At 48.8% G+C, this 21,325-nt stretch overlaps 2 protein-coding genes across 4 annotated transcripts; one reads left to right on the plus strand and one right to left on the minus strand.

Moving 5' to 3' along the window:
- Positions 1-456: 456 nt before the first annotated feature.
- On the minus strand, positions 457-12,346 carry WDR93 (WD repeat domain 93). The gene is made up of 17 exons (XM_030015776.2): positions 12,242-12,346; positions 11,625-11,969; positions 10,669-10,864; positions 9,947-10,011; positions 9,626-9,704; positions 8,629-8,756; positions 8,035-8,073; positions 7,036-7,123; positions 6,209-6,392; positions 5,931-6,001; positions 5,381-5,467; positions 4,929-5,060; positions 4,176-4,392; positions 3,409-3,469; positions 2,497-2,653; positions 2,190-2,370; positions 457-996 (listed from the first exon to the last, which is right to left on the minus strand). Exons 2-17 carry the CDS (start codon positions 11,886-11,888, stop codon positions 879-881), a joined length of 2,067 nt encoding a protein of 688 aa, XP_029871636.1. The 5' UTR covers positions 11,889-11,969; positions 12,242-12,346; the 3' UTR covers positions 457-878.
- On the plus strand, positions 11,843-18,223 carry PEX11A (peroxisomal biogenesis factor 11 alpha). 3 transcript variants are annotated; one of them, XM_030015778.1, is made up of 3 exons: positions 11,843-11,982; positions 13,266-13,381; positions 14,944-18,223. In XM_030015778.1, the coding sequence occupies exons 1-3, from the start codon at positions 11,843-11,845 to the stop codon at positions 15,507-15,509; spliced, it is 822 nt and encodes a 273-aa protein (XP_029871638.1). In that variant the 3' UTR covers positions 15,510-18,223. The 3 variants fall into 3 exon arrangements, with proteins under 3 accessions (XP_029871638.1, XP_029871639.1, XP_029871640.1); XM_030015779.2 differs by lacking the exon at positions 11,843-11,982 and adding an exon at positions 12,698-12,817; XM_030015780.1 differs by lacking the exon at positions 11,843-11,982 and adding an exon at positions 12,698-12,817 and having other exon boundaries at positions 15,034-18,223.
- Positions 18,224-21,325: the final 3,102 nt, after the last annotated feature.

Raw genomic sequence — 21,325 nt, forward strand, 5'->3', positions numbered from 1 at the left:
CTTTGGCTCAGCACAGCCTGGAATTCTCTGAACCCCCCAGCTTCTGTCCTGCTTCTCAGTGACAAATTCTTGGCCCTAACACCAGTTCTAGCCTGACCTTAACCCACAGAGTTTGTCTGCACATTTTCAGGCTGCAATTCCTAAGCAGTCTTATCCCAAAACTGCCTGCTTTGAAGTCAAAAGAAACAACTAGACTGTGGAACAGCCTAGGTCAGGCCTGACACACTCTGCAGTGTCACTGCTGCTTGGCGCTGCTATGCTCTGGGGGATGCCACCTTCATGGCTGATTTGATGCCTGGTTTGAAGACCAGGTCTCTTGCTAAGCACAAGGATGCTGCTGCCTGCCCATCTGGGTCAGAGCAGAAGATGAGACACATTGGTGAGCCCCAGAGACAGAAGGATAGAACATCAGAGTCTGACAAAATGCAAGTCCTATGAAGAGCAAGAGACTTTTACTGGAGAAAAGGCTTTATTAAGGAGGGACATTGTAACATACCATATTGCTCTGGTGCTCCAGGTCTCTGGGAGGACTCAGAGACCCAGCACAAATACTTAGCTGAACCACACAGGTGTTGGGCCTGCCACTTTGGTGAGAGGCCTCTCCTACCTCAAGACTCTTCCATCAGCAGTGTTTGTCTCCAATGAGGAGGGGCTGAACCCTGCTGGAACAGGCTGAGGGTTAGGTAAGGAGAGATGCAGGGTGCAGATCCTTGTGGCTGAGCAGTGGCAGGTAAGCAGTTATTTCAGATGACAAACTGCCCCAGGATGGAAAGCAGCAGGATAGATTTGAATAGAGTTGCTGTCAAAATATTAGTGCTGGATCATGGGTCTGCAGGATTGTAATAGTGCAGAGCCTGGCTCTCAGGATGCAAGGCTGACTACAGCTTCTTCTGTCCCTTCACTTTCTGTCTCTCCTTGTCCATGGCAGCTGCTTGTGCCTGCAGCCGACTCCAGTACTCAGGCAACTGCTCCCTGGGTCCCAGCCGACTCTGCTGCCTAATGAGGGAAGAAAAGGGTGGTTAAAACAGTCCCTGCCATTCCCCCAGTGTGCAGACAACCTTAGCCTGGTTCCCTCAAGGGTCCCTGGGTCTCAAAACAAATTAAGCAGTTCAGACTTCTTGTGTCCAAAAAACCTCAGTGATTCCCTCATGCCCCTCAGCACTCAAGTTTGCTGTTCTTGACAGCAATGACCTCCATATTTCTCTTTGCCTGTTATCCTCTATAGACACTGGTCTCACTGCAGTTGTATTTGCTCTGCTCTGGCTTCAGCTCTCAGTACCCAGGGAGCAAGATATCCCTGGACGTGATGTCTCCCCACTTTTTCTGGTATAAGGCAGACAAGAGTCTCCTCTCCAGCTTTATGAGAATGAGGGACAGAAGTGGTGGCTGGTAGCATAGGATGAAACTTTTCTGCATTTAACTAGCCAGACAACACCACAGGATTCACACTGGACACAAGGAATTAGGGATGGCTACCAGGTAATATGTGCTGTAAGGTCATACCTGCACCCACCGGTTCCATTTCAAATTGGAGAATTAAGGCATAGTGAAAAGAACAAACAGAGTATCATTGACACGGATCTGGCTCCAGGTTGCCAAAAGGAGTAATTCAAGGAAAAAGTCACCCAATAAGAGATGTCACATTGCCATCTAGTGACGGCATGAACTCAATGCATCAGCTAAGCTCTGACTGCAACCTCGGCCTGAGGCTTCTGGAGACCTTCTCAAAGCAAGAAACCTCCAACACAAATCTACCTAAACATCAAGTGAACGTAGAAACGGAGAGGAGGAGCAAGGTACAAAAAAGATGCAGCTCTGCCTGGCTATGGGGTCAAAAGGAAGACGCAGATGATTGAGGATCATATTCCCAGACAATCTTGCACAATCTGTGTTGCACAAAAGCACATTAGAACTAGCAAGCCCTCTCTACCTGGAATGATGAGCTTTCCCCAGGCATCCTGATTTACAGCAGTTAAGTTGTTCCAGGAATGACAGACGAGAGAAGGAAGGGTTCTGGGTGGCTGTCAGGAATCCAGCTACCTGAACATCAACCTTACCCAGACATAAATCTGTCACAGCACACAGAAGAACCCAGAAGCTCCAGGGCGAGACCTTGCATGGACCTGAGCAACACCACAGCTTACAATAATGCAGGTGCACTTACCTATCAGTTTGAAGGAGAACCTTACCTATCACGTAAGAAAATGTTACATCTCTCAATCCATGGCAGGTTCTGCAAGGATTTCAGAGGCAAATCTGGTTCCTTTGGGAAAGCCTCCTTCAGTGGGTAGGAGTTGAAGTCAAAAAGGAAGATGGTGCTGTGACTGGGTCTGGTCTGTGCCAGTGCATCTGTGTTCTGCTGCCTATCTCCTAGACAGAAAAAAGAACAGTGGGTTATTGCATCAGGAGTCATCCAATAAGAATTATCAAGGATCAGTGCACAGCTGAATGCACCCAGTGACCATGTACCTAAGACCACTCCAAGGCGCTACCCACCTCGAAGCAGCAAGCACTGATTCACACCATCCACTATGAACACTGGCTGCCAGGAGGATGCTACAGCATGAGAAGGTGGAGTACTGAAGCAGTAAACAATCTGCGACGTGGCAGCATTCATCAGGGACACTGTGCCATCCCAGGAGAAGATCAGGGCCTGAAACAGCAAGTTGACACTTAGAAATAGACGTAAAAGAACTGAAAAGCATTTCCTGGAAAGGACATGGAATGACATTCAGGACTTCACATCCCCAACTATGATGCTGTTTTCTTTGCCTGCCCAGTAGTCATAGGGCCACAGCAGATCAAGAATAGGCCACGCAGGGAACTTGGACTGGAATTGCTGCAGGTTGGGATTGGAAAAAGGCAGCAGGGAAGGTTAGAAATTAACTAGCTCCAGCTTTCTGCATGGCTGGCTCTGGCGAGCAGCTTTTAGTCCTTTTCTCCCCATGCCTGAAAACTTTCTGAGGCCACTTGAAAGGTCTGGCTGGACTTGTGCATGTAAATTCTGCTCACCATGATGCCCTCTCATATTTGACCTTGATGCCTGAAGCTTCATGGCTGAACTCTCTTGTCTTTGCAGTTGGACCTATTCATGTGCAGAAGGCCTTCTTCAGTGCCACCCACGTCAGTGGTCAATTAGAGGACATGGGTGCAAGGGGATACTGATTAAGATCACGGAAGAGAAATCCTTTGAGAGTGACCAGCTACACACAGACCTGTAACTGGTGCAGGAAGTCCCCATGCTAAAAATAGTTGGAGGCTGGGAAAGGATGTGAGGGCAGTACCATATCTGATTGCCCTGTTCTTTATCTTCTAGGCACACAGTTACAGCCATTACTGGAAACAGGATCCCAAGCCAGATGGACCTGTGTTCTCACAGAGTTCTTGAGAGCTGGTGGTAATACTCACTGCACTGGGGAATGCCAGGACAGGCACCACCGCGCTGACAGCAAGATTTGGATCTTCAGGCCTGTAAAACAGACTCAGGCTTATGCCACTGTTTCATGTACCTGGCACATACTGAGAGGCTGCGATAATGACAATGGCAGTTTGTGGCACACAGTCTGGCATAAAGTTCCAGCCAAGCCCCTTCCCTATGGAGACAAAGCCTGCCTCCTCCTGGGCAGGAACCCCCGAGGCCCATCCCTGTGCAAACCTGCCTAGGAACTATGCTGGAGATAAAAATCCCCTGCCTGCCATGGAAGCATGAAACCATAGCCTTCAGAGCAGCAGCTTCCCCAAAGTTGACACTTCTCCTCAAACCAAGGGGATAAGTGAAGATAAAATTGCTAGAAAGATGGCAAGAAATGTTTGCTCTGACTTCTAGGGGGAAGTTACTCTGGCAAGGGCAGAAGAGAGAAGAAAAAATTCCCCTGGGTACCTGGCAGAGACCCAGCTAGTTGAACATCAGCCCTGGAGTAGTGCTACAAGCACTTGTGTTCTGGTGCACAGAAGAACTCAGAAGCACCCCCAATTCTGGCATAACCGTTGGATCTTAGCACTGGAACTGACTCCTAGCAAAACCACTCTTGCTGCTGACAGCAGCACGGCAGAGCTATCTGGGTAAAAGCAGTAGAAATTTTTCTACTCCACAGAAATCTGGGGCTCCCTGCTGGACCTGACCACTATACCACATGGTTTCTTTGGCTGGTGTAAGGTCCATCAGTCTACCTCACCTGCCTGCCAGGAGCGTGATGCTGGACTTCCCAGCCCTGGGTGCTTTCACCAAATAGAAAGAACTGTCTGTACATAGCACTAGAAGCTGCACAATGGGACAGACAGAATCTGTGCCAGGACAAGGTGTCTCATCGCTAACAGCTGCAGAACTCCGCAGGAAGTGGATGCTACGGATGAGACGTTCCTCTACAATGGCAGTCACAGACAGTGGGTATCCTGAGGAAGCAGCGGGGGAGGGAAAGACAGCAATTTAGTAAGAAAAAGGAAATGGCAATTGATCCAAGGAAAGCTTAGCTTGGACTGTGGCCTGCTCGGGGGCAGCAGCCACCAGAACAATCCTGACGGCAGAAGATTCTTCTGCCAGAAGAATCCCTGCATCATGGCAGGATGACACTAGCACCGATGGCAGCCTGGACTGTGATGCCACAACAGCCTTAAAGATGACCTGAGTGTGCAGTGACAAAGCAGTGACTGTCTCACAGCCACAGCCTCAGGGCAAGACAGGCATCAGTCCTCAGTTCACAGCCCCTGCACTGCTGTGGATGGGAAGGATTCTGTCAGGGCTAAGGCAGCCACGCTGCATTGGCAACTTCTGGCCAAGCATCCCATGAAGGAGTCCAAATTATTTTCAGTTTTGCTTGTAAACTCACTGCCAGTCCCCTGTTCACACCAAGCCAGAGCCTCAAACTCCTAGGGAAGGTTGCAATTTATCCACTGTGATTCCAATACACAGTCCCAAAGGGCAAGCTCACCTAGCTGTTTATCCCAAATAGTTATTGTTGCATCTTCACATGCCAGTGCCAGGTACCTGGAGCAGGAGCTGACAGCCGAGCATGCAATTGGAGCTGCACATGGCCACACAACATCAGGCTTTGGATCAGAATCTAAACAGAAGGACATGAAGAGAGGTAACTGTAAGAAGGTGCAGAACATTCTCTCTCATGGTACCAGCTTCCAGTTTCCCAATAAAACATGCACCATTCTGGGGTCTCCTGCCAGAGTGTCTTCACTCAAAATACTGCCAGCCTACACAGCATGGAGCCCTACAATCCAGCCTAACCATAACCTACAAGATATGGGGCAGCTCTCCTCCCCATTCCTCATTTCCCTGAATCATGAAGATCTGACTGAATGACAGCCACTGGTGACTGAATACTCCCACTCCCCACAGACTGCTCTGCTAGAGAAAGCAAGACTTTCTTACCTGATTTCTCCTTGAGTGGACGGTTAAGTACGTACAAGCAGAGATTGTGGCTTCCATCCCAGTGCACACCGATGCCAGCTGGAACATCTGGTACAAAGAAGGGGACAATAAAAAAGAGAAGGAGATTGGAGACAAAGAAAGGAACAATCCAGGACACTAAAATACCATTAGAAAGCTCTTATTAGAGCTCTCATGGTTTCTTTGATGGGACTTACAGAAACTCTGCTCACACAGAAACTAAACCACAACAAACTCTTCCCTTGCCTGTTATTTTTATCTTGCCTATGTGCCCCCTCATCTTTTTTGGTGTTTTGGGGTCTTTTTGTGTAGTGGTTTTTTGGTTTTTTTTAACTATGGAGATAAGTTTGTTTGACTCCATGCCAGTGACTGACTTATAAGTCTTAAGGTTGACATTTCTATCCAGGCTTATGTCCTTGGAGATGGAATTTATATAGTGAACCCAAGCCAGAGCCATTGAGCTCTAACTGGAGCTCTACATCATGCAATGATGTGCTTCATATGTTAACAGCTTTTTGCCCATTTGGATTACCTGGCTGTACTTTCATTTCAGGTCCCACCTGTAGGATCCGGCTAGGCAGGAGAAAATGAAAAGTAGCATGTCTGAAAAAAAGGAAGTATGAAATATATATAAAAGAAAGGCCTTGATAGTAGGCAGCACTGGGACAAGACCTGGAATGGCTCTAGCCCCCTGCCCTGAAGCCTTGGGATGAAGGAGGCAAAGCTAAGACAGAGGCTTCCATCTACACTTAAAAAGTGCCCTGTGTTGAAGTCTCATGGACTGAAATTCTGGTTGGTGCTCCCACTCACCTGGGGATCTCCTCCTTGCTCTCTCTCACACTCTCGGCCTCCAGATACTCCCAATAAGTGCTGCAGAAGATTGCTTCCTGCTGCTCCCACTGGGAGTCCTTGATTAGGTGATTGTACCCCAAGCCAAGCATGCTGTCATCATCCACTTTCTTCAAGGCATCCAAAGGGCTTTTAAAACTACTGCCTGGATTGGGAACACAAAGGGAAAAGGCACAGCCCTGGACAAGCAGACACCATGGAGTGCTCAGAGGCACTTTGACCATCTTGCCTTCAGGGTGGCATTGTCTTGAAGAGGGACACACTGCATCTTCCTGGTAGAAGTATTTCAACATGAAGAATATATTCTGTGGGACTTTCTACATCACTAGCCCATTTTCCAGTATTTGAAGGCAGGCACGAGGGCAAGTCATCTGAGGACCCAGCTCACCTTGCCTTTCTGTGTCATTCTCCCCGAAAGTGTCCCAGCATAAGGTCTGCTCCGTCCCCATCCTCAGCATTTTCCTATGAATCCAGGACTCAGAGTGGTGAACTAGGGGTGCCATCAGGTTGCTAGGATCTGGGAAACAACCTCCTCCCTCTCTGGTGACAATGAAGCCGAGGGTATATGACACCCACTTCAAGACATGCTGAAGTATTTTGTGCTAAGGTGGATGGCTGGGTAAGAAGCAACTCCCACTACAGGATTACATGTAACTACAAAGACAGGTCAGGAAGGGACCAGGGAGCATGTTACTGAAACTTTCTGACCTGTTCTGTAGTCGTAAGAGCCATGATTCCTTTGCCACCTGAAGGAGGCTGCAGGTTGCAAGTACAGAATCAGTCCTAACCTGTAATGGGTTTGGGTGGCTTCACTTTCAGCAGCAGCACTGGGAGACTCAGCTTTGCATCAGCTTGGTTTGCAGACACAGGAGACTCCTGCAACAGAAAAATGTTGGCCTGAGAACTGAGAACTGTGTTGTGCCCTATGCTGCTGAGTTTTTACCTGTTCATGGGAATCGAACGCTTCCTAACATAAGTGAATGCTAAGCTTGGCTGACACTGCCTAGAAGATACTGAGTTTAGGCTCATTCTTCAGGCCAAAACACAGAAGCTTGAGGGAGGTCACTGCTTTCTCAACAACATTACAAAGGATGTCCTGCCCAGACACCTCCTGTCTTTGTGCCCTAAATAACCTCCACTTCTGATTTTACTAATCTCTCTGAAATACTCTTGTTGCAGCACAGGCCTGGGTGGGGCACATCAAGGCTCAGGAAAAAAAAGAGAAAAAAAAAAAAGAAGTAGGACTAAAGGTTGCAGAGTGCTCCTGAATACAAGAACCAGATTTTACTTCAGAAAGCCCAGGACTGGAAGAGGTCACATATGTGCTTGGCTAGGAATGGAAAGTACTACAGGGGACTAGCACCGGTCTGTCCCCACCACCCCACCCACACACATTGACACTTGACTAAATAGAAAAGATCTGGCTAAATAATCAACCATGTCTGAGAAGGAAGTGACAGGAACTTGGGTAGTTTACGTGGAATCAGCAAAGAGGGAACACCTGGGTGTTTGCTTTTTGCTTGGCCAGGTTAAGAGGGATGTTAGCCCTGAACACAGGGCTGAGAACCAGCTCCCTCTTAAATGGCCAGGAAAGTCTCTGCTGAAGGAGAAGGGAAGAGTTACAAGGCAGGTATCACAGAGGGTTAGCTGGAGGTGCTGGGCAGAAGGTGCCTGTGGGTTGAGAAGTGAAATCTAGCAGGGTGAAAGCGATGCAGGAGAGGGTTAAGCACTGACTCAGCATTTAAAATTCCCCATAACAGCTCAGGACATTCATCGAGCCCAGTTACCATCTCTGCAGAACTGTCTCCATGCAGCTCCAGACTTTTCTGCCAAAGAACCAGAGGTGGCAGTGGTTAGTGCAAACAGGCAGAGACCCTGCCCTGCTCTAGTGGGTTCGGACGTGGCCCCACCAGGCTCATCTGGTAGATAGCCTAAAACATGAACCCTGGTTCAGGACCAGACTCCCAAGTGGAGCTATCAGGCCTGATTCCCACTCCTTCACCTTTCCCCAGTAACATAAGGGAGAAGCCCTGTGGGAATACCCTTACACAGGGCCTCCTCAGATGGGGCAATACTGTTCGGAAAGGAGCTGCCAGTTTCAGGGAGGGGCAACAGGAATGCTAGCCCTGGGACCAAGGGAACCTCGTTGGAAAGCCAGTCTTGGGAGAGTAAACATGTCCCAATAACAAAAAGGCCTTGTGAAATGTGGGATGGGCGGCTGTAGCAGCTGTAGAGACATATACTCCATCTCCCCGGGGCCAACAGACTTGTTCAGCCTGTATCTTGCTGTCGCTGTCTGCCGGAGCAAGGCTTAGGGAAAGACCTGTAGGCAAAAGGGTGCAAGAAAAAATAGCACAGTGGGAGATGGATCTGTTTCGTACCGCAGATGTCCAAGTTGGCCTCCTCTCCCTGCAAGCCAGCCCTGCTGCAGCTCCTGGGTTCTTTTCCATCTCCTTCAGCCAGGAATCCTTAGGCAATCGGTAGATCTCCAGCCAAGCTTTTGTGCTGTCTGCATTGGGAAACCATGTTGAGCAATTGGAAATGAGGATAAAAGGTCTTTCAAGCAAGCAGCCTCTGTTATCTTATATCCTTAAAACAAGATTTGGATATTTTTTGAAATATAAAATCCCTGTGAACTCCACGCAGCCCACCTCTCCTCCCACTTAATGCTTCACATGCCTGACTGAGACTGACGTCTCAGCCTCCAGCTCAAGTCCTCGAGGTCCAACATCCACCAAACAAATTCCATTAAGCAACTCAGTCAAAGAATTTGACCTGTAGCCTCTGAGGTAAAGTAGAAAGTGAGACATGGTCTCACACTGGTTCTCTGTGGATGCTACGCATATCATTCTCAGCATACGTCCAGGCAGATTCCACCAAACAGGTTCAAAAAACCTGCTAGCAGCAAATGGGTTGACAAAGGCAGCTGCCATGAAGCAGAAGAATGTTGTAGCAAGGAGTTTGTTGTAGTTTTTTTAAAGACTGCCTCTATGCTGTCTGGCTTATGTCTGCAGAGAAAATTTTTCAAGTGTACATATTTCCAGTGTAACAGTGAGCCATAGCAATCTAGAGGAAGAACTGGGTTTGGTACTTCTGGAGACGAGTGGGAAACCTGCTTTCACTGAGCCTTCTGGGAGCTGGGAACTGCGCTGACCAGTTCCAGACAGCTCAGTTTGGGATCAGTCCTGATCCATACCAGGCCTTTTGGAGAGGACAGAGAGTGGCAGGAGCAGCTTTCTAAGCTGGAGGAAGGACTGGGAGGGTTAGGAACAGGATCCCTGGAACCCAGAACACTTTGAGCATTTTAAAAGCATTGCTGCTGGCCCCTCTGCTAGAACACAACAGCCATCACCCAACACACCATGTTCCTGCACTTGCCTTGCAGCAGGACTCCTGCGTAATCACCTCCTGGGGACAGCACCACCTCCTCACAAGTACTTCGCTTGCTGATATCCTCCTGCCAAAGAAAAACGGGCTGGCATCAAAGCAAGATCACCGATTCAGAGAGCTCCACGGCCTTACACAGTTCTCAACAGGGTGAAGGCCAAACAGATTGTTGGAAGAACAGGAATAAATACGGGGCAGCACACTTGGAGTGCTGCTGCCCATGACAGAAATTCCTGAGGGCAGTTAGTATTCCTCATGAGTGATTACTTACCAGCCTTTGCCCAGTGTCCATGGAATTAACTCAGTACTTACCATTTCATTTAGGATTTTAACGAGTAGGAAGCCTTCCTTGTGAAAGCAGAAGAGCCAGACAAGCCCTGGAATAGAAATACAAAAGTAACAGTAGCAGGAGAAGAGAAGTGAACAGATAGTAGCCATGCTCTTGGGAGATGGCTGTTAAAACATGCAGGAGAGTGAACAGGACTACGTTTTCTCCTGGGCTCAAGGAAGAATATCCCACCGCTTCCAGCACTGAACTTTTGCTGGCTTCCTTATGCCAGCACGAGCAAACACTCGATTGTACATAGAGATGGATAAGCCAGTTTGAAAAGTATCTCCACCAGAATTGATAGGTTTCAGATGAATCAGCCAACCAACCTATTTACCACAGGGCTGTGCAATTACAGGTGCTGAAACAAACCACGGGCAGGAGGTCATACCTAGCAATGGTTCTTTCTCTCTGGTCCAAGGTGTTCCTAAAATTTACTGCACTTCACTCTCAGCTCTGCACCTGCCTCTGCTGCTCCGGAGAGGACACCAAACCCCCACCCTCTACTAATCACAAGGCCCTAAGGGCCACTCTGACACCCTACAACCTGTTATCTAATGCCCTCTTTGCAGGGCTTTCTAGGAAACCTGTCAGCCATTCTAATGTTCCTCCTGACTTAACACTCTTCCATAATGCAGCTACCAACTCCCCAGCTCCAGAGCACAGCCATCCCCAGCTAGGTCAAGGAAATCCATGTCACACTAACCCATTTCATCCACAGCAAGCAGGATGTGGCTCTCATTCCCCAAATCCGAAGCATGGATGGCACAAATCTCTGTCTCGACTGCATCCCAAGCACAGACCTCCTTACAGTCAGACACCTTGAAGGCAGCCAGACCCACGGACAGACCGACAAAGATGTATTTTCCAGACACTGCAAGGCAATTGGCTCTTCCAGTTACCTACCAAGAAAGGGAAAAGATGAGTGTACCAAACTGCTTCCCCAGTGGAGGGTACATCAGCCATACTAGCAATACAATCCTACCCTTTCACCAACAGAAAATGCTGATTTATTCTACAAGGGAAAAATTTTTGCATGAGCTTTCATCAGAAGAGCAGGGGAGGGGCTCTCATCTCTGTCACAGAGATTGTTCCTGTACTGGGAATGAGAAAGTTTGCTCCCACCTTTTCCCTTCCGATAAGCAGAAGGGGCTTTAAAGGCCAAGAACTCAGTAGTACTCAGCCCTCCCACCGCAAACGCAGAGCTGCGACGGGATGCTGAGTTCCTCTGGGCAGTCGTAGAACACCAGCAGACGCCAGCATATCCTTCACAGAATGATGGGGAAGGCAACACTGCCCTTCTGCTCACAACACTCCCATTAGGGTATTCACCGTAACACAGAGCTGAGTTTGCCCATTTATATGCTACTGACTAATTACTTCTCCTTGGCAAACATGGGTGGAGCCAGCCTGAGAAGCAGAAGGTGAATTTAGTGCTGTTTAATATCTGCTTCTCTCTTTTCAGAGAGGTGTGATAGATGGGTGGGAAGCAGAACCTGTCAGACAAGCTTAGAAGCTGCAGCCTTTTGAAGTGAATCAGTGAGATGGTGGTGGATTCTGAGGAAGGTGATGAACAGAAGAATATAAAATCAACTGAATGGATATTCTCTGGAAAAACTGCTATGGTGATTAATGCTATCTATTCTGTGAGGGGCTCTGTACCTGGAATTCAGCTGTAGGAAAGCATTTTGTAGGCTGGACCTTTAGTTTTTGCACTTCTCGGAACATCTCCCTTCTTTCAATGATTTCCATAGCATTCTCAAAAACCAGCGTCACCAGTTTGTTGACCATCCTGAAGGGCTGAGGCAACGCATCACGCTTTCGATCAGGATCCTGCAGGAAGAAATCTTCCTCGTCTTCCTTTAGCCAGTCCTTTTCAGATGGTGGAGGAATCTCCAGGGGATCCTTCCGGATATACACAGCCATGGTTCTGCCAGTCCAGATGCAAAACACACCACAGATGCAGGAATCACAGTAGATGCAGAAGAACGAAGAATCGTGCAATATCTACTTTCATGCGGTAATGGGGGGAAAGAAAAAGATTATTAATGATCTCTAGGAGGGAAGGGGGGGGGTCCTTTAAGTATCGATAGCCAGAGCAACCCTGTTCTACGTAGCTAATTTCTACTCGCTGCATCGCCTCTGTTACTCAGGGGTTTTGTCCTGCTCCGGGAATATCAGCCACACAGGTGGCTGTAGGTTACCCACAGAAAACGGGAGGGCAAAAGCTTTGGCACGAGTTTGTACAAGAATTACGACACAGCATTAAAAAATATTATCTTGTTCTTCGTTAAAAGACTTATTCGGCCTAGATAGTATCCCAACAATTAATTTGGAAAGCGGGTGGTTTCACTGGACGTTATAAACTTAATTTCCAAGCCCCCGGGTGCTTTCTGAGCTTCCCCCTTGGGGCCGGAGCACCTCAGGCCAAAGCCGGGCTCACGGCGGGCCCACCCCCACCGCCGTCACCCCACACAGCGGCCTAACCTCGGAGCGGGAGCCGAGGGGCCGCGCCGCGCCGCGCCGGGCCGGGCCGGGCCGGGCCGGGCCGCTCCAGCCTCCCCGAGCGGAACCGCCGCAACCACCGACGGCGCCGGCGCGGCCGGGGGGAGCCTTTAGCGGGGACACCTGCCCCGCTGTTGATGGTCGCCGTGGCAACGGCGCGGCGCGGCAGGGCCCGGCCGGGAACGCGCCCCGGAGCGGAGGGTTCCCCCGGCGGGGCGGCGCCAGGGCGGAGCGGGGCGGGGCGGCCGCGGCCCCCGCACACCTCCCGCGGCTGCCGCCGCCGCCGCCGCCGCCATGGAGGGCTTCGTGGACTTCACCAACCGCAGCCAGGGCCGCGACCAGCTCTTCCGGTGAGTGCGGGGCCGCGCGGCCTCCCCGCGCCGGGCCGGGGGCTCGGCCCGCCCGGCCCCGGCCCCTGGGTGCCGGCTCTCCGGGGACCCCCGGTGGGGCCAGCGGCGCCGTGGGGTGGAGCATCCCCACCGCCCCTCTGGGTGTTGGGGCCCTCGGCCGGCCCCTCACGCAGCCCCCCCTGCCGCTCTAGGGCCCCCTGCCTCGGGCAGGAGAGCTGCCCGGTCCCCCCGGGCCGGCCCCGGCCCCTCTCCTGCCGCGCCGCTCGCCGCTTTGCCTGTCCTCAGCCGCCCCACCTGCGCTTGTGCCCCTTCCCCCGAGGGGTATAACTCACCCCGGCACCGCCCGGGTGCGAGGGGGGTGACCTTAACCTCGGAAATAAACGCTGCCCCTGCTGCAAATCGTCCGTGTTTCACCTGTGTACCGTTTTCCTCATTTTTTCCATTCCAGAGCCACTCAGTACACATGCATGTTGCTTAGCTATTTAATAGAGCGTAAGGCTGATAAAGAGAAGCTGGTAATGAAACTCAAGCAGTTGGAATCTAGCATGAGCTCTGGCCGGAAAAGTAAGTACCTGGTGTCTAGAGGGATGAGTCCGTCTTCACTTGCTCCTTCCAGCAGAACAGCTCCTGGCCTTGCGTTTTCTGTAGTTAACTTACCTAGAGCCACAAAACCTCTTTTAGTACATCACAAAATTGTCAGTAGACCTTATCCCTGCCTTGGCTTGCCCGGCTAGATAGGGCCAGAGAGACATTTATTACTTCCTCAGCCTCCTCTCCGATCAGGCAGTCTGAATTATCGCTGAGAGAACTAGAGAAATAAGTTAACAGTCAACGGTTGCTGCAGACATCGAGTTGTCATCTCTGTTGAAGGACAGACCGCAGAGTTACAATGCAAGGCTGGCTTACTGAGCTTTCATTAGTCCTTCCAGCTAATGGGTTGAGATGGCCTAACGTTAAAGATCATCATGCCAATAAAATTACCTCTGAAGGACCATCCTTCAATATGGCTTTTTATATCCTACTTCACATATTAATTTTCTTCAGCATTTATACTCTACTAAATCTTATACCCTTCCATACTTTTCTCATAGTCTAACCATTTCCATCACTTCATTCTGTGTCACAGTTGCATCCATTGTGGTCACGCTGTTGCTGTGGTTGTATTGCTTGCTTTCAGGTTGATCTTACACCTACTTACCAGTTGCTCAATCCTGGAACAATTTCAACACATGAGGCAAATATTCTCATTTAATGTGTTACCATGGATTTGTTTTATAATTCCAGTTAGCTCCAGAGTATGGTGATTTCTAGCCGAGAGGCCAGCTGGTTTATCAGCATAGCCATAATTCTCCTGCTTCTGCTAAACAATTCGCTAATAGACGTCAGGCCTAAATTCAGGAGTCTTGCAGTTCCACTAAGCTTGGGTGCTGCTAACATCTGTCACTGTGACGGTGCAGCAGGTTATGAAAAGTATTTTGCATAATATTGTATTAACATTCACAGGGTGAAACCTAAACTGTGCAGCGGATGAAATCAGGCTTGCCATATATTATAGCTTGAAATGGAATACACTGCTCCTGTTTGCAGGCAACTACGTGTACCTCTGGCAAATTCATGGCTGAGGAGGGACTTGGGTCTCGGTGTGCTTGGCACATGAATCACCAGCTTTCACAGAAGCTTAGGAAAGTTGTAGCTCATGGTTGCAGTGGGGTTAATGCCATAACATCTCCTGTCCACAGAGTTAGGTGAAATCCTGTGAAGCTGAAATTGGAGGCTCTGTGTCACGTTCTTTGCTGATACTGACTCGTTCAGAGCTGTGAGTGATATTGGTCCAGAGGGCACCCAGGCGCTGAGAACAGAGCGGCAGGAGAAGGCTGCAAGTCCTAGCTATTAACAAAATTTGTGTGTAGGTCCTGGGCCAGTGCAGGACAGAACTGAGATGTTTACACCCCTTTCCTCACTAATACTAGCTTCTCACGCTGTGAGAAGAAAATGCTTAAGCATACAAATGCCCAAAGCCCACTTTTAAAAGTACATGGGGACAGTGACATGCCAAGTTGTCCTGCGTAGGGCTGTGTCTCTGCGGTAAAGGCTAGGCCATGCTAACCTTTTGGGGTTTCTCGCAGTGTTCAGACTGGGCAACATGGTACATGCCTTGGTAGCAGCCAGGAAAACTACACAGCTGCCAGATGTGGTTCCTCGCTTCTGCCTTACAGCCTCCAACCTGACCCGTGCCCTCTACTTCGTCTGCGATGCTGTCCTGTGGTTGAAGAGCATTGGGCTCCAACCTGATGTCGATAAGCTGAAGTGGCGGAATTGGGCTACCAAGTGTTACTACTTTTCACTCCTGATGAATCTAGCCAGGGACTGGTATGAGATCTCCTGGAGGCTGGAACAAGCTGTACAGGGAGAAAAGACAAAGGAGAATTCCTTCTGGGACAAACACAATCAGGAACTAAACTGTGTGAGATGTGGTGGTTTGCACGGTTTTCTCCTCCTGCTGTTTCAGATACTGAAAAGACATCCTCCTTTGCTGCTGGACTTGGTGAAGAATCTCTGTGATCTCTCAGGTCCTTTGGATACTCTAGGGATCTGCAAGACCAACCCAGGAGTGATTGGTTTCTGTGGCGTCCTCTCCTCCCTGGTGGGGATCCTCACATTAGCAAGCCCACAGCTGAAGCTGAAACAGTGACATAAAAGGAGCTGCATAGTATACAGTGAGCCAACAGCTTTGATCATCTGATAGGTTTTTATCCTCCATATGGCACTTTCAAAATGAACATGTCTCACAGTAACCTCAGGATTAATTTTGTCCTCTGAATAAGTGAATTCTACCCTTTTTCCTTCCCCATGTCTTTGCAGATGAGTTTAGTGCTATGACACACTCCCTGATGGAGTGGAGATGGGAGAAGGCAGAGTAATATTTCACAAAGAGAAACAGGACTTGGAACATGGCTGCTAGATAAGGAAATACTGATGTTCCTATATTTTAATACAGGGTTGTGAAATAGCTGCATAGACAACTGTAATAGGTATATGACTCATAACTAATCATGGAATTCACCTATCAAAGGTTTCTACAGTCAGATTTTCTATAGTGGGCTCAGGCAAGTTAGAAGCTGTGGTTAAAATGGCCTGAAGTCAAGTACGAGTGTTCTGATGGGTTTGGGTTGATGGATCCTGTTACCTGTAGGCAGTGGTTTGAATGCAGTGTGATGCTAACAGAAGAGAGGTATGATCTGACCTTCCGATGATCTCTGTAATGTGCACTGGTGACGCTGGATCTGTAGTCTAGCGAGTGCCAATTTGTGTCCCAGGAAATCAGCACTTTCTTCTTTTCCTTCGATAATGTGAGCCCAGGACCACTGGCCACCAACTCTGACTTCTTCAGCAGGCCATGGCTGAGGGTTTTGGTGAAGGACAGCGTGTGGGAGAAGCTTGTCTGAGTGCTGATGATGCTGTGATTTCTAGGGAACTGGGTTTCCAAAGCTGTGAATCTGGAATCACTCACAAGCACTGAATTTCCCATTACACACGTACCTTAATTCCCAAACCCCTGTGATTCCAAGTGCAACAATTTTCCATTAATCATACTGTGTTAAGGAGCTTGTTTTGCTGTTTTAATTTTATGTGAAAAAATCCAGTATAATAAGGAGCTTTGGAACCTGCAGTTAAGGAGAGAAGCCGGGCTCAGAGCTCGTTGAGTCAGAAAAACTGCAAGGGTGTGTTCTAGTTGTGTAAGCTCCTGGAGGGAAGGGAACGGACTTGGTCGTGATAATATCACAATCCCCTGTGAGAAGGAAAGCTTATTACTGGATTTGGGCATTCATGGTTTAGATTTTCCTATCGGGTCCTCCTATCCTCCCCTCTCATGACCACAAGATTTCTTGTGTGTTCCCTTGCTGGCTGAATGGGTTCTACCATTTGAAAATGCCTTACATTTGCCCTGCAACTGCATTATTGCTCATCACTTACCTCGCTGGGAATGATTGCCTGGCTGTGTAATCTAGGTTAAAGGAGAAATGCTGTGTCCGGCTGTCTAACATGGCATGCAGTCTTTGTTGCTCCTGACTTTGCAGAGTACCAGTACTGACACCACCTGAGAAAAATTTGCACATTATATAGGAGAAAAAATTATCATTTTTCTTCATCAGAGTTAGGCCTGTGTGTTCTGCTACTTTCTGGTACAAGGACTCCTTGATTAATCTGTCAGGAGATGTGAACAGAGACTACACTAACCTGGACCAAGGTACTCTCTTACTATTTCTGATGCTGTCTGAAAACAGAAATTAAAAGGTTTTGGTCTCTATTAAAAGGTGAAGGCTGTGGAATTGAGTAGACACGGTAAGGCAGTGCCCCAGTTTACCTTAAGTCATTGTGGTCGGGCTTGGAATTACTTCTAGTTTGAATCTGAAGTGTTAGCGTGCCAATGAAGTGTTTGAGAAAAGAGGTTGCTGGGCAGGGTAATTAAGTGTGCTTGAAGACCCAATGTGGCCTGCAGCAGCTCTTCTTTTTCATATAGAAATGAATACCATTAAAAGTAGAGCGTACTGGTTGTTCAGACTATAATGGAGCATTATGTATGGGATATGTTGTCTTCAAGGGCTTTCTCTCCTTTTTAACAATGGGGGTTTTTGTTTCTTTACTCCATTTGCCTTTGAGCTCCTGGCAACGTGGATCCTATCCCTCCCTTGGTCAGATTTGATCATTACCCCAGTGTGTAGCAACCCCTGTAAGGAAGGAAGAGGAGTCTTGAAGGTTTGGCAGCAGAGGTTTGGCTGCCTTTTGTCTACAGAATTTCATCTTCTTGCAAAAAAATGCATTTTGAATTCCTCTCAGGGGAGCTCTCGGACACAAAATACTTCTTTCACTGGTTTGTGGACTGACTTGTCTTTTTCTCTTGTACTTCACAGGTAAAGGGAAATGAATTAATATAGTGACGTGGCCCCTGGGCAGCTACACCTCCCTGTGCCCTGTGGAGGGAGAAGGGTGGGTTTTTCCCTTGTGCCAGGCAAACACTGTGCAAAGCCGTGAGCCAGGCTTTGATGTTTCTTCTGTAGGCACTGGCATGGATTAGCAGGTATGGACGTCATGTGGGAGATGGGGCAGTGAATTTTCAGCCTGTCTCAGCCTGTCTCAGCCTTACCTGTCCCATTCTACATGATGTGGGTTGGAACTTAGAGGATTAACTCTCTTTACGGGATGTTAAGCACTAATACTTGCCTTCTGCATCCCAGCTGGAGGCTAGCAATTTAATATACCTTAATGTAATGTGACTGAAGCCATAGAATCACGATCATATGGAAAAAATCCTTTCAGTGCCTTTGTTTGTTTGTTTGTTTCTAATACAGCAGTTGAAATAAGGACAGCTGTTTGAACACAAGCAATAAACTGAGATGAGTGTGACACCATGTCTGTGTGTGACTTAAAGGGTGGGGAAAAGAGATGCCGAAGGAGGAATCCTCCCTCTGATCTCTGAATTTTATGAAGGATGATGCTGTTAAAGAGACAGCGCCTATATTTGCTCTTGGGTTATAGAGCTGTCCTTTCGCAGTAGCAAGGTGGCAGCCAGATTCATCAGATTCATTGGCAATCCCCATTTCAGTTGCAAAAACGTGAAGAAGTAAATACGTGAGTACATGGTAAAACTGCATATGACATGCCCTGAAGCAAAATGACATTTTTCAGAATTGCCATCAGTTGCCCTTGAGTACCAGCGGAGAGAGCTGGAGCCTTCTGTCCAGTGTAGACACAGCTACAGTGAAAGGAATGGGTGTAGCTGCATTGTAGTAGCTTATAAACAACCTTTCATTTGGATGGGTCTTAGTGTCGTAGGGCAAATCGCTGCAGCTGTTTAACAGCAAATGTCTGTTCAGGGCAGGGAGTGAAGAGTAACATCTCCAGCTGAGATGGGGAGGGATGGAGCCAGGACAACCATTAAAACCAAGCTTACTGTTAGCTCCTATCCCCTGCAGTAAGAGCCTTGCGAACTTGGAAGCTCCAAAATGTCAGTTCCTGAACAATGGATAAAGGATTGCATTCAGCAACATTTTAGCAAGAGTGTCCTTCTGAATTACTTGTCTCATACACATTTCGTAATGGAAACTTAACAGGTGAGTGGTCTGTGTGAGATGTGCAAAGTCATCTTCTATTCTACTTACAGACAAGGCCTTCCTAATGTTAATACCATGCTTAGCACGTTTCAAGAAATCTGTGAGCCATTTGGGATTCCCAGGTAAATGGCAAGAACGATCAAAGGTCTGAAAACCAACATCTCCAGGGAGGGACCAAATGAACCGGTTCTGTAGAGGAAAGGTGACTGGGGGAGGGTGTGAGAAGTCTTGAAGCGTCTAAGAGGTTGTCTGCCAAGAGGAAGGCAATCAATTGGTCTCTGAATCCATCCAGGAGGTAATACATTTATACTGCAGCAAAGGAGAATTAAATCACTTTTTTTTTGAACTGTGAGTAAAAAAAAAAGACTAAATGGATTGCCCAGGAAAGCAGTCCTTAAAAAGAAACTGGACAGACATCTGCCAGCAGTGGTTTAGGGGGTGCTGATCCTGCCATAGGGCATAGAAATGAATTAGTTACCTCTCCAGCCCCCTCCCAGACCTAAATGTAAAGATGCCTTGCAGGTCTTTGGGGATCTGGCTCATCCCCTCACCATGGTATATTAATGGGTATGGAGCGGACTGCGGAGACAAGGGTGTAAAACTGCTTCCCTGCACCCAGCTGATCCAGTGAGCTCTAAATGTTGCCTGCAGAAACACAGAAAGTATTTCTGGTGTGGGGTGGTGTGGTGTGGAGGGGGGTGGAGGCGGTGGTACCTTTGCACTGCAGAGCCCGGGGCCGGCACAGCCTCTGCCCCGGAGGAAGCGGAGGAGATGAGCGAAGGCGTTAGTGGGGCAAAGGCTGCGTTGTCTGTTGATCCCAACTCCGGCCAAGGCAGAGAGAAGGTTGGCATGGCCCCTGCGCTTTTAGCAAGGCCAGCAGGGCTGGAAAAAGTCTCAGTGCCAAGAGAGCAAACTTTTGAGCAGGCTGCCGCTGCCCTTTGTCCCTCTGTCTGGAGAGCAGTGACTCACCCCACCACAGAGCTGGAGACAGCCCAGGACATTCATATGCCTCCATACCCAGCTAGCAAGGCAGGTCTGCGAGTTTTGCAGAGCCCCAGGCTGGAAGCGAACTCCAGGTTCTTTGGGAGAAAAGGGGGTATTTTCCTCCCATGCATGGCTTTGCCACGTCCCTGGGAAGTCTCCCACCCCCCTGTATGAGCAGCACAGCCAGGAGCAGGGAGCCATGGAGCCGTGTTGGGTGCACACCTCCTTGTCCTGCGCAGGGGTGCCGGGCAGCTGCGGGTGTTCAAGGACTTGGCTCTGCTGCTTGGGCCTCCCCTGATGCCGAGTCACACACCAAGGGTCTCCTTGCCTTATGCCGGGTGGTCCAGGACACACAGCAGCCTTGTGTCAGCAGGCTGCCTGGATCACTCATCTGCACTGATCCCCTTGGATATTGCTTTGTTCTCCGGCATTTGTCCCCTTTCCACCGTGTTGTCCTTGTCTCATCTGTGTAGCTCATCCTTGATCTCCATAGTCAATAACCAAAACCTATCGTAGCTCCGTACAGGTGGTGTCTTCTTTCTTTTCAATCAATACCGCAAACAGATCTGTTAATTATGATGTGAGTCAGCAGAGTGCCTCCCACCCAGTGAGGCAGGCTGGCCACAAAAGAGCAGCAGTAGTGAGAGCATTGCCAGCAGGTCAAGGGGAGCAGTTGTTCCTCTCTATGAAGCACTTGTGAAGCCACATTTGGGGAACGGTTTTGGCCCCAGCAGCACGGGAAAGATCTTGAGTAGAGTCCAGCAGAAGATCACTGAGAGGATAAGAAAGACATTTAGGGGCATGGATCACATGCCGTACCAGTACAGACTGGAGAACAAACTCTGCTCAGAGATGAACAGAGCAAGGATAAGAGATGGCAGGCAAAAAGAAAACCTCTCTCTATTGCAACAGAGAAAATTCCAGCTGGATATAAGGAAAAAATAGTTTACCACGAGTATGTTTAGCACAGGAGCTGGGCCCCAGGGAGATGGAAATCTTAATCCTGGAGTTTTTCAAGACTGGACGAGACCTTGAGCAGCCTGATCTAGCTTCAAGGGTAGCCCTGCTTTGAGCAAGAGTTGGATGAGGTGACCTCCAGAGATCACTTCCAACCTGATTTTTTCTTCCATTTCTGTCTACTCCAAATGCCTAGAGCTTTCCTAATGCAGTGTCTACCCTGACCCTCAGCTAAAAGCCTCCTCGCCAATACCCTCCATGAATTCTCTTAGAAATTGCAGACCTGGCTAAACCAGATTGTTTTATGCAGGACGTGTCCCCCATGCCTGCCTTCTGCTCATTGTAAACTCTAAACTATTGTAAACTTAGTAAACTCTCCTGGGGAGAAACTGTTCTTGGTCTGTGTTGCGTTTCCCAACAGGATAGGATCCTGGTCCACCACAGGGCATAACAG

The sequence above is a fragment of the Aquila chrysaetos genome, chromosome 5 (genome assembly GCF_900496995.4).
Source record: "Aquila chrysaetos chrysaetos chromosome 5, bAquChr1.4, whole genome shotgun sequence".
In the NCBI taxonomy this organism is placed as follows: domain Eukaryota; kingdom Metazoa; phylum Chordata; class Aves; order Accipitriformes; family Accipitridae; genus Aquila; species Aquila chrysaetos.